Genomic DNA, 15,196 nt, shown 5'->3' with positions numbered 1-15,196 from the left:
ATTCAACAGCTTAACCAGAAAGTGCATTTAATCCTTGCAGGGTTCTTTTGCTAGGGCAGAGTGCTGTGAGAATTTCCTTGTCCTTGCCTTCAGGGCTGTTAGATTTGGTCTTGGCTTTATGATACCAAAGTGTGATCTAACCGTGCCGTTACCTTGCACGGAGAAGATGATGCAGTGGTTTTATATGGTGAGTCCCATCACCTTCAGTGTCAAGCCTGAAATTTTGGAAAGCAGCTGATCATCTGACAGTCCGAATGCCCTCCAGAAAAGGGACCCCAAGTGCAGACCCCACGAGCAGGTCGGCACCGGCGCAGCGGGTGCGAGCTGTCCGGCAGGCTTGCTCTGAGCCCCCACCCGCTCAACACACGCACCGAGGCAAGATCTCATTTGCTCTTCCCTCTGCAATAAACCTGACATTTGTTGACAGATTCTTTTATCTGCCGCTTTATGGCAGAAGGCATTTTCCACTGTGCCTGCTTTCACATTTAGAGAGTAATGCTATTAGCGTTGTTGACTTTAAAAACATGCCAGTATGTGTGGAATTCATAAAAATAAAATAGAGACGGGAACAATAAATATCTAAGGAAAGGGGCAGCTCCCGCTGGCTGAAATAATCACAGCCCCAGCTTTGACACTGCATTTAGGCTGTGCTTTTGCAAGTGCTTTACAAACCAAATTCAATTAGCTCCTGCAGAGTCGCCAGGAAGAAGAGAGGGAGGTAATAAGCCTTCCTGGTTTCAAGTGGAGTTTCAAAGAAATGTGTTGAGTTGGCAAAGATCCTGCCGCCAGAAATAGAGCTCAGCAGTCCTGAATGTGTGCCCTCATCCTTCATCTGTGTGGCCCCACTCCTGGCCCCGTGTCACACCCCTGTCCCCCAGCTACCGGGCACTGGCATCCTCCAAAATCACCTGCAGCCCCCAGGAGCAATGCTGTGCCTGCGGAGACATGTCCAGAGAGGCCAGGCACAGGAGTACCCACCAGCAAGAGCTGCTTGAACGCTTCTGAAGTTCAGCCAGGTCTGGGGTTGTTTACGTAAAGCCTGATTCATCCGACCAGGAGGATCCACTGGACTTGAACCACTGGGGAAAAGCAAACAAGTGAGTCAGGCTCAGCGTAAGCGGTGAGAGTGGCTCTGCATGGCCGGTGGCTCCCGTATCCCCCAGGGCAGGGAAGAGGCAGGCATTAGTGGCCCATATCGGGCACTTCTGCTCCATCCTCTCTGCTGGCAGAGGCTCTCCCTGCCACCAGTACACCAGGCTGAGGCTGCATGGCCCCAAGCCTTGCATGACCCAGCAGGGAGCGAGGCCAGCTCTCTCTGCTAGCCGGGGCATGGCAGGCGCTGGGGCAGAGCTAAGTCAGGATGGGGAGATGCCAAGACCATGTGCTGGTGCAGCCGGGCTGGCTCAAGACCTCTGTGCCACAGAGGCATGGCCCAGCTGGAGCCCCACAGAGCATCCATCCTTGGACTGATAACGGCTTCTCAGCTCCATGCAAGCCCCCAGGAGTCCAAGCCAGCAAACTCTTAATGGAGAATGCTGTTCGGCGTGGTTTCTTACCCAGACATGGGGAAGACAAGAGGTCTGCAGGTCTCCAAGGATCTCACGTGGGATGTTCTCTTGCTCAGGACTCACTTGGGACTGCTACTTCCAACATCCTCCTGCATGCAGGGTTTTAGTGATATGCTGGCACTGCGGGAGGAGCACTTCTGACTGCAGATAGCAAAGGGCTGCACTGCTTTGGCAAGAAGGGGGCATCCAGCTTCTTCTCACAGTCGATATCTGAGCTCAAGAGAAGTTTTGAGAGAGCCTCTGACACCCAAGCACTTCAAAAACTTACTGGAACAGCATTTCACCCTTCCCTTTTGGGTTTTCCTACAGCAGTGAGGGCTGAACCAGGCAGGACACAAGAGACCGCATCGGGGCTGCCCATTACATTCCTCTTTAACAGCACATTTAAGCTTTGGAGTGGCTGCGGAGCACTTTGTCCCTTAAGTGTGGGCTAAATGGAGCCTCGTGAATCACCCTTCTGCAACAAGCCTTTCCATGCCACCCCATCTCCTGCACAGCAGCACCCACCCCAGCCTCTGTCTGCAGCAGCTGGATGCGGCCCCTCGCCCCGGCAGCCTTCTTGCCTGCAGAGCGATCCTCCCAGCACCCCATCTCTGCACTGTGCCCGCGCAGGGATTTGGGCATCAGTTCAGCGCCAGCTGCCTCGCCGTTTGCCCTATTTCGTGATGAATGTAGTAACGAGGGCTTGGCTTCCCGGAGGCTGAAGGCACCAAGAGGTGACTCTGCCTGTCTGAGCCCATCTGTCTCGCACCCAAGCGGGGTTCCTTCCAGCGCTGACCAAGATTTCAAGTAAATCTGACTTGACCGAAGTCTGTTACTGGGCTACAGTGAAGCTGGCGGCTCTCCAGAGAGAAGCAGAGGTGGTGCTTCAGCCCAGGTCGGGCTCCGGGGACCGTGGGAGACCCTGCAGAGTGTATCAAATGGCTTTTTGCTGCCACGATCCAAAGCGTCTACCCTGTGCAGTGAGATGGTTACACTGACCTCCAGCAAAAAAATAACCCAAATTAGATGCCAAAGTCCCTCAGCCTGACAAGGAGCTGATTCCTGATTTGAGGGCTTAATAGAGGCACAGGAGATGCCCAGGCTGGTGATGTGCAAACCGATGCACGGTCCTTTCCCTTCGCACCTGCCTGAATATAAAAATATTGCAGGTCCTCTCTCTGGTGGTCATGTTCATTTAACTGTGTGGGTTTAGAGGCAGGGTTTACATCAGAAAAACTCGTGTTGTGGGGGAGCTGCCTGCTCCCCCCAGCTGCTGTGTGCTTTTCCTTGCAGGGAACCTGCCCCAAGGGTCCTGCAGCCCCACCGACCCAGGGCTTTGTGCGAACCTTCCCCGTGGTCGTTTGGGAAGCAAAGTGTTCAGCCCAAAGGCGAGGGCGGGCAGGGTATAATGAAGCATTTTGACACATAAGAAAGCAGAAAAATGGGCTGTGGCAGGGGGTGATGTGTTCTTTCTACCAGAACAATCTCAGAGATGCATTGCCAAGTAACTGTGAGAACATATAGTATGAATACGAGGCAATTATCTCACTTAGTGGCCTGTAGTTAAAGCCCAAAAGCATTGTCTAATTGGGCAGGCGCTGTTTATCCTTAGAAATAAACGTTTTTGCACCATGTGAGGTCAAAGAAATTACACTACGATCCAGGTAATAATAATAACCTTGAATAGTTTGCACTCCTGTAATGCCTTTTATCTGGATTTCTGAGCACTTTCTCACCATACATTAATCCTCACCACCCTCCGCGCTATAAGAAAGACTGATATTATGATCGGTGTACAATAGCACCGGGAGGGACAGAGGAGACTTGCCCCAAGGTCAGGGAACAGGCTGGCAGCGGAGCTGGGAACACGACCCAGGGCTGTGGCAGCTCCCTGAGCTGATGGACCGGCACTGCTCCTCGCTGGTTGATGCTGCGTCTTGTACAGTGGACACGGAGCAAAATCCTTGCTGGGCTTTGTGGTCTCGCAAGTAAGACCAGTAGAAATCAGAGCTTGGCATCCCAGGCCTTTCTCCCCCACAAAATGCCACTCACAAGCTGCGCATCTCCTTGCTTGTCGTTTCTTTTCCAGGCTCCTTTCAGGAGGTGGAAGGATTACTCCGAGGTAGATAGGAAGCTGGTTGGATGCTGACAGTTCTGAAAGCTTTCCTCATTACAGATGACAATCACCTATTATCATCATCATGCCGATAATTGAGTGTTTTGTAGGCAGAGGTGCTATTTTCTGAAATTCTGAGAAATGCTCTGAACTATGAGATAAGGGTGACACTGAATGAGGGCATTTGGTGGTGGCAGTCGTGATTATAACATCTTGAAACACCATTACAGTGCGCTGGGCTTATTTCCCCATTAAATGGATTTGATCTTATGCACTTGCTTCCTCGTCAAGTGGCATCAGATGGGCAGTTTTCAAATGAGAAAGCCAGAATCAGCCAATTGGGACCTCGAGAGCTGCCTCCCGATGAGGGATGTGGCTGCTGTAGCCTCATTGCAATGCACAAACCTTCCTCATGGGCAAAGAGCCATTCCAGGAAAAGCTGATAGACGCAGTAAACAGCCAACCTATTTGTTGCTGTTTTCTCAGCCTGCAAGTCAGCAGCAAAACCCCTCGTCTACCACCTCTCTGGGCAACCCGTTCCAGTGTTTCACCACCCTCATCGAAACCCTCTGTTTGCTCTGTAGGTGATTACTTCGGCATCCTGATGGAGGCAAAAGTAACCAGCTTCCCTTTCAGCGTCCTGGATAATCCCATGTACTGGGGCAGCACAGCCATCTACCTCGGCTGGTCCCTCATGTGAGTACGTGCCCCTGCCAATACCACTGGTCGTAGGGCAAGTGTGGGGTCTGTGCTTGGCAGGGCATAAGGTGCCGGGCTGTATCAGAGGACAAAGAAACACTTGGTGATGGTGGTCAGCAATAAAATGGCAGGGAAGGTGCAACATGCCCTGACTTCTCGCTTCCTGACTATTTTTGTGTGTTCAAAATCTTCTGCTGTCATAAAAGACTTGCAGCATTAATTGTAGAAAAATAAATAATGGCCAAGTGCTGGGGAGAGGAAGCATCAGCAAATGCTCTGCAGCTGAATGAGGTCCTTGGCAGGCTCTGCATGTGGAAAAATCAACAGTCAGGGCCGAATTCAAGCCGGGTGTCACTCGGCAGGGCACTGATACTGGGGATCAGTGTGACCCTGTAATTACCTCTGAGAAAAGCAAAACAAGCCAACACACCCTTTCCCCCACTGCACGGTGATAACACTTCCGAAACACTCCTCATGTGATACAACACAGCTTAATAGCCTGCTTAGGAGGAAATGAATAGGCTGTAATTTAGCAGTAAATGAGCAATATACGCTATTCTGTGTAACAAGTTTTATGTGATTTTCATTTAATATCACATTTTATTTATTTGCCCAAGAGAAAAAACCCTGGCGGTGTTACATCAGGATCCCATAGACTCTATCACTAGATATTTTGCACTGGTGCTCCTGGGTGTGACCACCTCTCTTCTACTTCGGTGGAAAAAATGAAGTGCTTTGCCACATTCTGGTCACCTTTTCAGCCACGTGTGCAGTGCTTTCTGGCCCCTGGTAATAAGTAAAGCTGATGATTTCTCTCCTCTCTCCACTGAGCCTTGCTGCTGTTATTTCTGCACTTGAAATCCCCCCCCAGTGCCATCAGGGCTGGCTCTATGAGGCCGTTGGCCTTCCTGGCAGACCCACAGCACTGGATTGGGTCCAAACCCTGGGAAATGGTGCACAAGAGCTGGGGCGAGCTCGCTGCTGGGGCTGTGGCAGTGCCAGGCAGGAGAGCCAGCCGTGGGGTTGGCAGCAGTGCGATGGCAGCATGGGTATTGCTGGGGGGAGTGGGGCAGAGCTGGGGCAGGATGAGCCCCCCCGTACCGCACTGCAGCCGGAGACACCACTACCCGCACAACAGCACAGAAGGAGGAATTTGATCAGGAGGAATTATAAGAAGAATTTTATTTGTTTAAGATCAGCATCAAACTATTTCAAAGGGGCTCAAAGGGGCTCAAGACAACTGTGTGATTGCCTCCTTTTTCTCATTAAAAGGCTGCCACCATAAAGGGCAGCGAGGCATGACAAATAATTGCTGTTAACAAATTGCTGGAGCTGTGCAAAGTGGCACCAGGACACCGCCAGCCTGCCCTGGGGAAGCCCTGCACAACCCTTCACGCAGTGGTTTTGACTGTTTCTCTTCCTGGGATCTCAGCTCAGGTTGCTGAGTTTTTTTTGGGGAGTCCCAGGTCTCTTCTGAGGTCCCAGGGCTTTCAGAAGATGTTAAGTGTCTGCCCTTGGAGGCCAGAGCTGACATCCCAGCCCCGTGGCAGTGGGAGGGATGCCGGAGGAATGCGTCTGCTGTCTGGTTCTGGTCAGACCTAAAACGTAGAGCGTATTTGTCCTCCCTTGGTGATGTATCACGCTCCATATTGTGGCATCAAAGCCCAAAGGATTGATTCATTTTCATCTGTAAGGGCACATACCACATAACGTAAGCAAGCCTGGCAGCGCACCAGACAGCCTGCCTTCCAACACCAGTCCAACCTTACAAGCATTGTGTGGGGAGAGAGCCAAGAGATCCTCTTGCAGGATATTGCAGCTATCCCCAGCTTGACTAATGGCAGCTCTGCAGCCAAAAATGTGTCTGCCAAATACAGTGGGGAAGGCACCTCCGCTGATCACCACGAAAACAGGAGCTTCAGGAGGAAAGGTCAAAGCAGGGGTCCCACATCCAACCCCCGGGACCAGCAAGGCCGGCAGGGAAGGATGCAAGCCCACAGTATTGCTCTTGCAGATGACCCACAGCCATGGGGAGGTGCCGCAAGGGTTGAGGATGGACAGACTTCCTACCCCCAAAAAATCCTACCAAGACCACAAAACCTTCCTGGCTGACTCTTTGCTGATCCTGCTACAGCACAAGCCGTTGCCCAATAAGTAGGTCAAGCTTGTAAGAGGAGAGAAACAACTCACCCCAATGCTACTCATCGCCTGCGTTGAGCAGCCTCATTTCTCCAGCAGCCTTGTTTCTCCCGAAAAACAAATGGAGCATTAGCTGTTTGGGGACAGCTTTGTGTATCTCTGGTAGGGAGGTGTTTTAACTCATGGCAACGGGCTGTGTAAATCAGAGCTGGAGCTGCAGCCAAATGATGCAATTAGAGGTCTTGCTGTCAACAAACAGTCATGCAAATTTGTTCTCTCTGATAGGAATCAAGGAGGAGACATGACTAAGCATGTAATAGCAGGAGGGTGGGAGAGGAAGAAGTTGCCCGATGCTGCCTAATGAGGGAAAAACTTATTGCAAAATGGAAACAGTGGAAAGGTGAAGATTTGTGTGGGTCTCTCCAGGAACTGATGGGGCCAGGCAGTGCCTGATGGCAGGTCCAGTACGAGGTTTAGGTAGTTGGGTCTCTCCTCTGAAGGCATGTTTTCCTGACAGGACTAGTCCCCTTGCACAAGGCTTCCAGGATGTTTATCCTCACCAAGGACCAGCTAAGTACTTTTTTTTTGCTGACAGCCAGGTCTTGTCCCCCTCAGAGCTGAGCTGTGATGAGCAATTTAAGGCAATCAGCAGTGTCCTAATTAAGGGCAAGGCTTGAAGCCATTAGCTGGAGTTGTAGGATGCAGAAAGGGTGTTTTGGGGGGGCTGGTGCCTGTGGTGAGCCAGACGCAGCCACGCTCCTCGCTGGGGAGATGGGGCCGAGACCTCGTGGGTGCTGGGTTAGCAAGGGGGGAATGGCTGCTGGTGTGGCCACTCTCACTCGGGAGTATTTGCACACCATGGGATGGTCTCAGCACCTGGTTTGGGGACTGTAACCCACCCCCTGAAATCCTGGTGCCTTAGCAAAACCCCTGCTGCTTTTGCTGGCATCTCTCTCAGACACATTCAGGCCAAGCATCAAAGAAGTGGCCCCGTGTGGGTGGTGCAGGTTTGCTGCCTACGTTGACATCTCTTTAGCGCAGGAGGTGATGAGGAATTTTTGGTCCCCATTCTTTGGCCTCAGTGCTAAAAGGAACAGCCACTCCCGTCGCATCCACAGCCCTCGAGCACCTCTGCCCATAACCAGTCAGTGCAGTGTGGTGGGTGGCATCAGTCCCCTGTGCTGTGTCTGGTGATGTCTTGCTGAGAAGGATACCATTTAGCTGGGCCTTGGGAGGTGACAGGACATGTTCCTAAAACATCTTGAAATGGGTTTAAATGTGAACCAAGCCCCCAGCACCCCATACAACCAGCCCTGACGCAGCACCTGCCCCAGCACCCTTCACAGGGCAGGCATGGACCTTTCCATCCCTTTCCATCCCCAGACCTGCGATGGCTCAGCCGCCGTTTCGGCGTATACGGTACCATACGCTGCTCCGTCTGCCAGGTGTCTCCTGCACCCTGGGTGGCCCATCTTTCTGTGCACATCAAGCATTTCCCTTATAGCGCTGGCTCGGAGCCACAGCCGTACATAAGCAGCTGCTCAGCTATTAAACAGCCTTATAATCTCAGAACTTAGCATCAAAGCAGAAGCTCTCTTAGCAGAGACATGCAGGGATCAGACTTAAAAGAAGTCGCCGAAGTAGGCTGGGAAGAGTCTTTGCCAAGTAACATCTGTCTAAGACAGTTAACATTAAGTATAAAAAAAAAAAAAACTTTTGTTCGCTTCTGTTTAATGAGCAAGAGAATGCTCTCATGGAGCCTAGCATCTCATTTCACTTTCTAAACCAGGTCTTGCATAAGCCCATGTACTTACCTGATCTTTTCCTTCTCTTTCAAAACAGGCATGCTAGCCCAGCTGGCCTTTTGCTGACAGCTGTAGTGGCAATTTCCTACACAATCGCAATGCTGTATGAGGGGTGAGTAGCTTTGCAAAGCTGGAGAGTTTCTAATAATTTCTACCAGCTTTATCTCCCAAGGTTTCGGGGAACTGCAGTAGTAGAGATGTTTTTTTCCAATTAATCAGCAGGGAAGAAGGAAAACAGAGGATTGTTTTTCAGTTGTTTTGATAATGGGCAGATTCCTCTCTGAAACTATTTGCTGAGGTCTAGAAACATTTATGCATTTGTCTATTTTTATCAAAATGAGATCTTTTTTTCTTTCGGGTGCCTGATTCTGTCTGTACAAGAACAATAAGAAGGGCAGTGAGAGGACTTACTGTGTCATCTGAAGAGACCCTGCAAGAAGAGCTTGCATTTTGTAGTTCCTTGTATAGGCTTCTCTGATATTTTGCACCACAATACACCTGCAGCCCAGGACAGAGCAGCCCAGAATTATTTCCAGAAGCAGCAGTTGTGCTTCAGCAGTGAAGGGTCTTTTGTGTTTGCAAGGGAGGAGGAGATACAAAGAGAGCTGGTCTTCGTGCAGGGAGAGCCTGAGCATGTGCTGAGCCTCATCCCGCTTGGTGCGGGGATGGTCCCCGGTGGGAGCAGCTTGGAGCTGCTCCATGGTCCAGAGAGACCGAGCCAAGGATTGCCATGGCACAGGAGTAGTCAGGCTGTGCCAGCCTGTGAAGGGCAGTGTTTCTGAGCCCAAAGGAGAGCACACAGTGGTCTTGATTTTAATTCTTCCTCTCTTCTTTTGCCCCTCTCTTGTGTTTCTGCCCCCTCTCTCCCCAAATTCCCATACTCCCAACCACAGGCCTTTCACAGAGGAAATATATCGGCAGAAGCAGAAGGGAGTGAAGAACAAGTAGCAACAGGTATGTTTGCCGATCGACGTTTCAGCAAGAGGGGCTGCTTTGCCGGACTCCCCCACCTATGAGTGCGTTAGATGGGGACAGGAGCATCACCCGCCCTCCCAGTGCGCCTCTGCCCAGCCCTGCCTTCCCCGGCTCCTCCAGAGCCCTTCCTGCACTTCTCAATGGATTTGAGGTTCAAACCTCTGCAAAAACCCAGGCGAGAAGGCTTTTACACAGCAGCGGTTGCGTCCGCCTCTTGGCACCCAACCAGCAGCCCCAAAATTGTTTTGATTATATACTTGAGAGTCAGTGTGAGAGAAAATTGCTAGGGAGCTTTGAGGCTCCAGGATTAGTCTAAATTAGGCTGAAAAAAGCTATTGGCCATGGCAGATGCTCCAGCAAGTGGCAGGGATGGTGCAAGAGGGCCTGTGTGCCCAACCATGCCGCAGGGAAATTGGGCATCCCTGCTCCAAGGCTGCTCCATGCGTGAGCCGAGAGCATTTCTGCGCATGGACTTGTACCGGCTCACCCCAGAAATTCAGCCCAGGCTTGCTCTTTGGGGCCAAAGGTTTCTGCAAAAGTGTAAGTTCCTGCCCAGGCTCCTTTCCCTGGGGTTAAATGCCTCCCTGGAAACCCCCGGTGCATCTGCCCGCTGGCGGCTGGAGAGCCTGGACAAGCACTGCTGAGGTTTTGGCAGCCCAGTAGCCTCTGCCCCAGCAAAGATGCTGTAGCACCAGTGAGGTCCCTAACAGAGTCTTGTCTCTTTGCCTTTTGCGAAGCAGTGTTTGGGATACCTCGGCACAGCGTGCCTCTCCGGTCCCCATGCTGTCCGGTTTGACCATTCTCCTACTGAGATGTATCCTACTAATCAGCCCAGCAACCCTTAATGAGCCAACTGAGCACCCTGCAGTATTGGAAGTGATCAGAGGAACAGCCTGAGCACGGCGGCACCTCCTCGCTGCAGCCCACGGGAGCTGGAGGTCCCTGTCACCAAGGGGGATGGAGGGATGGCAGCCATCCCATGGGGAAGCCCCAGCATGGAGAAGCCCAAGGGGAAGAGTCAATCCCCATCCGCACCCTGCAGATATCCCATCCCTGGCCGTGTCGGTGCCCCGGTCCCCTCCACACCCACCCAGCCCTCCTTTTCCCCGGGGGCCACGTGAGGGTCCTGCCTGCCTTCCCCACCACCCAGTGCCTTCCAGCTATTTTTCACTGCCTTGCAGGGGTGGTGGGTGGGAGGGAAGAGCTGCTTCTGCCTTCTCTGCTGTGCGGCAGCTGGGTACAGATCTGCCCCTCTGCCCCTGCCACCAGCCTCCGTGAGTCCCAAAGAGCCCAGTGCTGGATCCTGCCCTGAACGGGAAGCTCCCAGGGGCGATGCTCCAGGCCCAGGTTCAGTGTTTACAGATTCCCAGAAGAGTTTGAGAAATAAGCTGTAAATGACCAAAAAAAAGTAGTGTAAAGCCCCCGGCAGCGGCGCTGGAGAAGGGAGCCGCACTGCTGCCGGCTCCCTCGCAGGCACCGGGATGCGGTGCCGTGTCTCAGCATCGCATTGTCCCCTCCGCAGAGGGTCCTCCCTTTTCTCGGTGTCACCTCCGTGAAACGGTCCGATTTCCTTTTGCTTTTGCATGTTGTAATTCACCCTTCTGGCGTTGCTCAGCAGGAATTAAAAGTGTTGGTTTCTTTTCAGTCCAGCCTCTCTTTCCTTTGGCCGGGCTCACGGACGCTGTGTTTGTGTTTCACCGCTTCAGAACCATTACACGAGGATTTTTTTTATCACCATCTCAACGACCTTCTTCTTAAAGACTTGGGCATAGTATTTTATTTTTAGATAACTTTCCACATTGCCTTCACAGTTAATGTTTATAAACAGAGGCTAAAACAGCCCAGTACCCATAGCAACCAGCAAGGAGAGGATGTGTTGCATTGTTCAGACAATTTATGTCAGAGTTGCCAGGCCTGGCTCAAAGTCTCTGATGTAAATAAATTCAGATTTGTTGATAGGTGAAATCAGTATTTACCGAAGAGACATGTGTTTGTTCGGGAAGGATTACTCTTAACGAGAACGCAGTGAGGGCTGTATTCGTGCTGTCTCGTTCCCAGCCTGGGGACCACGTACGCCTTTCCCTGTCCCCACTGCGAGGCTGGGAGGACCCCAGTTGTACCATTCCCATCCCCAGCCAGCATCAGCCCCCCCAGATGGGTGTCTTGTCACCATAAACCCCAGTGACAGAGCTGCTTCCCCTCCTGTGCCTGCAGCATCCCAAAAGCATGGGGGTTTGGTGCTGCACTGGGACTGGCTTCATGGACTCCTTCCCCCTTGATCCACCATTTCAAACCCAACCCTTCCCACTTCCCAGCCGCTCCGTGTCAGCTTTGCATTGCACAAGGGTTTTTCTGGGGCTATGCCAGATATATCCCCGTTTTTAGTAGCTCTTCCCGCAGCAGCCAACGCGGATTAATGTGTCACTGCGTTCACAGAACTGGTTCTGGCTGCCATAAAGCTGGAGTTTGACGTTTTAGAGGCATCTGCTCTGTTACCTAAAGCAAAACTGAGGAGGTGGAAGGTGATGTTCAAGCCCATCTCGCAGGGTCCAAGCCTTTCTCCCTTGGGCCTGGAGGTGGCTCTGGCCTGGGCCAGTGCCTGGCAGTGCTGTGCCGCTCACCAGTGCTTTGGGGAGGAAAACAGAGAGAGACCATTATTTATATTGTTTTATAGTATTTAACAGCAAGGGATTAAGGGACTCTCCCTCCCTGGTTTTAAGGAAAAAAATTCATTCCTCTCCAATTAGTTACCTAATATTTCTAAGAATTTGAGATTACAGAGGGTGGGGATGAAACCTTCAGGCTGAGCACAAAGCACTGGTGAGGCTGGAGCTCTTTCCCCTCTTCCCATCCCCAGGGCCAGTGCCTGGCTGCGGCTGGGCCATATCCTGCATTGGTGCAGGGATGGACCCCATGGCCTCCAGGTCAGGATATGAGATGACTCCTGCTTCCAAAGAAAACACCTGCACCGTCGGACCCCCAGGACCAGCTGGCTGCAGACCCAGCGCCGTGCTGGCACGGTCAGGTGCATCCCTCTGGCTCTTGGGGAGGCGTTGAGCACCAAGTGGAGTCCCTGGAAAAGTGGTCATGGGTCTGTTTTCATAACTCCGTGGCTTCAAAATCCACTGTGGGGCTTGCTGGGCCCATCTGAGCTTGGCAGGGGGTTTGTTTGCAACCTTGGGAAATGCCGCACATAAGGCTGTGTGTAGATGCCACAGATAACGCCTCCCTTGATGTTCAGGACATTTCTCCAGAGCAAACACCAGGAAAGGAGAAACTAGTTAAATCACAACTCCTGCCTGGCAGGGACACCCGGATCACCACGTCCATCACACCATGCTGCCTCGGGTCACCCCATCCCGCCACACAGTCCCTGGCAGCGGCTGTGCCCACCCTCGTGCTCCACCCGGGTTTTCTCCACGTGGCCGTTTGTGTGGTTCCCGACACGTGTCTTCCCCTCCGTGAAACTGCATGTGATATTTTTTTGGGGGTGGGAGGACCACCCATACAAACGCAAACAGCCCCAGCGATGGGCATATGGTGCGGGGCCAGGTCCACGCTTGCAGGATGCCTCATCCAGGGACACTTGGGGCTGCAGATGGAGGCCGCATCCTGCGGTCCTTTCCCTGAAGGCAATGGGGTGGCAGGGACATCCGGAACCCGGGACACGTCCCCAAAGGCCCTGCCCTCTGTTGTGACCACCCGTAACCCTGCGCCCATGTTTGCTTTCGCCCAGTGAAGCTGCACTGCCTTCACCCAGGGGAGGGACGGCCACTGGCCCTTACGTGGCAAACACACATGATCAGCCAGGAACAGAGAATAAACATACAGAGCAATCAAGGCAGCCTGGGTCACATCGGTGGAGCGATGGAGAAGTCACAATTCCCGCTGGGCTACTGCCAGGCCCAGCTTGCTGAGTCTGCACTTTTGCTGTTCAGGAAGACGGAGGGAAATGGGGGCTCAGGCTCTGGCGGTGGCTCCCGCACCCGTCCCAACGCCGAGGCTGAACCTCAGCACAGCCGTTCGGTGGGCAGAGGAGACAGGCTTCTTTGCCAGCGATTGGGATTTGATGCAAAATCAAAGACAAGCTTTGAGCAGAGTTGGTATGGGGGCTTTTAGGGGCAGTTTGGGCACTGACTACTTTATTGGGGACCCCTTAATCCAGAGAAGGCAGATGGGGGACACAAAGGACTTTACAGGGGAATAAACCAGCCTCCTCTATCCCTGCTGCACAGGGAAAGCAGTCTTAGCTTTAAATGGTCACAAATGCAATGGGAAGAATGCCCTGGTAGGAAGATATTTCCAGGTAGGAACCACCGGCATTGGAGCCCAAACAAATGCCTGGGGCAGGACCAGGATCCGTCCTGCCTTGGCAGAGCCGGGGTTGAGCCGCATGGGCACTGCTGGCAGGCTCCTGCTCTGGGTCTGCAGATGCAGGCAGCCCCCGTCTCGTGGGTGCCCAGGGGATGCTTCAAAACGACCCCCAGCGCCAGGAGAGCAGCGCACCCTGTGCCCACCATCCCCCCGTGCCCACCGTCCCCCCGCCCTTCGCATCCCTCCTGCCGGGGACAGCACGGAGACGCCATCCAAGCCGCCCCGGCCCCAGCCCACCTCCGCCCTCCACCCCGGGGGCCTTTACGCACGGAGCTCCCGCCATGTGCCAGAGGACAAGTTACGAGGCTGTTTTCTTTAATCTGCACACTAAAAAGCCGCCCCGGGACAGCCTGGTGAGCTGGCCATGCTGCACCGCATCCTCCTTGGATCTTATTTAAAAAAAAAAAAAAAGTAGGAATGTGCTGCTTTTTCCATGTTGCATTTCCTTCGGAGGGGAATTGTTTACCGAGCGTGGCTCCTTTCTGAATTGAGCTTGCAGGACGGAGACAGAGCAGGCAGAGCCCTCCGGGAAGGCGATGTCAGGGCAGGGGTCTGCCCGTGGCTCTGCTTTGCTGCTGCGCCAGGGCTGAGCATTGCGGGAGCCTCCAGTGTCCTCGATTTGGGCACCAGCATGGAGCGAGGCTCAGCCCTTGCCCAGCTCAAGCCCCCCAGTCCCAAACTCTGCCACAGCCTCCAGTCCTGTGCTGGCATCAGCCCCGTCTGGACCCCACGACTGAAGCAGCAGGGGTGGATGCAGGACCCAGACACGAAACACCTCCAGGCTCCGAGCCCTCAGCACCGGCTGTGCATCCCTCTGCCAGCTCCAGCCTGTCGCTGCCTAGCTGGCTCCCTGCCTCCTCCTGGGCTTTTATTTTTGTCCTATAACCCCAGCAGCCATCACTATTTCCATGGGAACACTCCTGAAATCTGTAGCAAAGCATCCACCGGGGTCACCGAGCCTCCCTCTCCCCCGCGCCCTATATTCTGAGCCCAGTTGCTGCCCATCTCCAGTTACAGGTGACATTTCTCTCTAATCCCAGGGAGGCTGCTGCTCTTTTGCAGGGAGCAGAAGGTGCCGGAGTTTGGGGACACATCCAGGACACGCAAATGCCTTTGTCTCTGCCAGATGCTGGTGGGATGCTGCTGCCTTCGAGTGAACCGCGGGCGAGAGGATGGCATGAGATGGGATGGAAACCAGGAGCAGAGGATTCCCAGGGTGCTTCTGGCTCAGGGAACCTCAGTTCTGCTCTTGACCCAGCTGTGCCGCATGGTTATTGACAATGAGTTAAAGTCATCTCGGTGCACTCAGAGGGAACATGTTTCCATGGCAGGAGAGTGGGGCACCATCCCCAGGGTGGCCGATCAACAAAGCCAACCCTCCTGCAGAGCAGTGCCACCAAAACCCCAGCTCTCGCCATGTGTTCAGCCGTCCGACGCATGTTTGTGCTGCCAGTAAGGAAAGCAGCAGCACCGAGCGATCTACTGGACTGTGCTGCTTCCCCGGCTCTGCACCGCAATACGGGCGTTCAGCCCCTGCT

The 15,196-nt window shown here is 53.3% G+C and overlaps 1 protein-coding gene and 1 long non-coding RNA gene across 9 annotated transcripts in view; one reads left to right on the top strand and one right to left on the bottom strand.

The window, feature by feature from the left end:
* The window catches only part of PEMT (phosphatidylethanolamine N-methyltransferase), a 43,203-nt gene extending 30,947 nt beyond the window's left edge, over nucleotides 1-12,256 (top strand). For 5 of the 7 annotated variants that reach the window (XM_087733810.1, XM_087733808.1, XM_087733807.1 and 2 more), the window contains exons 5-8: nucleotides 4,251-4,362; nucleotides 8,347-8,421; nucleotides 9,203-9,263; nucleotides 10,025-10,928. In XM_087733810.1, the coding sequence (XP_087589936.1) occupies nucleotides 4,251-4,362; nucleotides 8,347-8,421; nucleotides 9,203-9,257 (242 nt within the window). In that variant the 3' untranslated portion in view covers nucleotides 9,258-9,263; nucleotides 10,025-10,928. The other 2 variants (XM_087733806.1, XM_087733805.1) reach the window with 2 other exon arrangements.
* LOC148052047 (uncharacterized) lies at nucleotides 15-6,662 on the bottom strand. 2 transcript variants are annotated; one of them, XR_015699117.1, is made up of 4 exons: nucleotides 6,556-6,662; nucleotides 1,557-1,778; nucleotides 979-1,079; nucleotides 15-215 (listed from the first exon to the last, which is right to left on the bottom strand). It is a non-coding gene; the product is annotated as an uncharacterized LOC148052047 (long non-coding RNA). The 2 variants fall into 2 exon arrangements; XR_015699116.1 differs by having other exon boundaries at nucleotides 15-1,079.
* Nucleotides 12,257-15,196: the final 2,940 nt, after the last annotated feature.

The sequence above is a fragment of the Nipponia nippon genome, unplaced genomic scaffold, assembly GCF_047370975.1.
Source record: "Nipponia nippon isolate SJK-2023a ecotype South Korea unplaced genomic scaffold, ASM4737097v1 scaffold_5, whole genome shotgun sequence".
In the NCBI taxonomy this organism is placed as follows: Eukaryota; Metazoa; Chordata; class Aves; order Pelecaniformes; family Threskiornithidae; genus Nipponia; species Nipponia nippon.
Note: the sequence above shows the minus strand (reverse complement) of the source record. Positions and strands in the feature narration are given on the sequence as shown.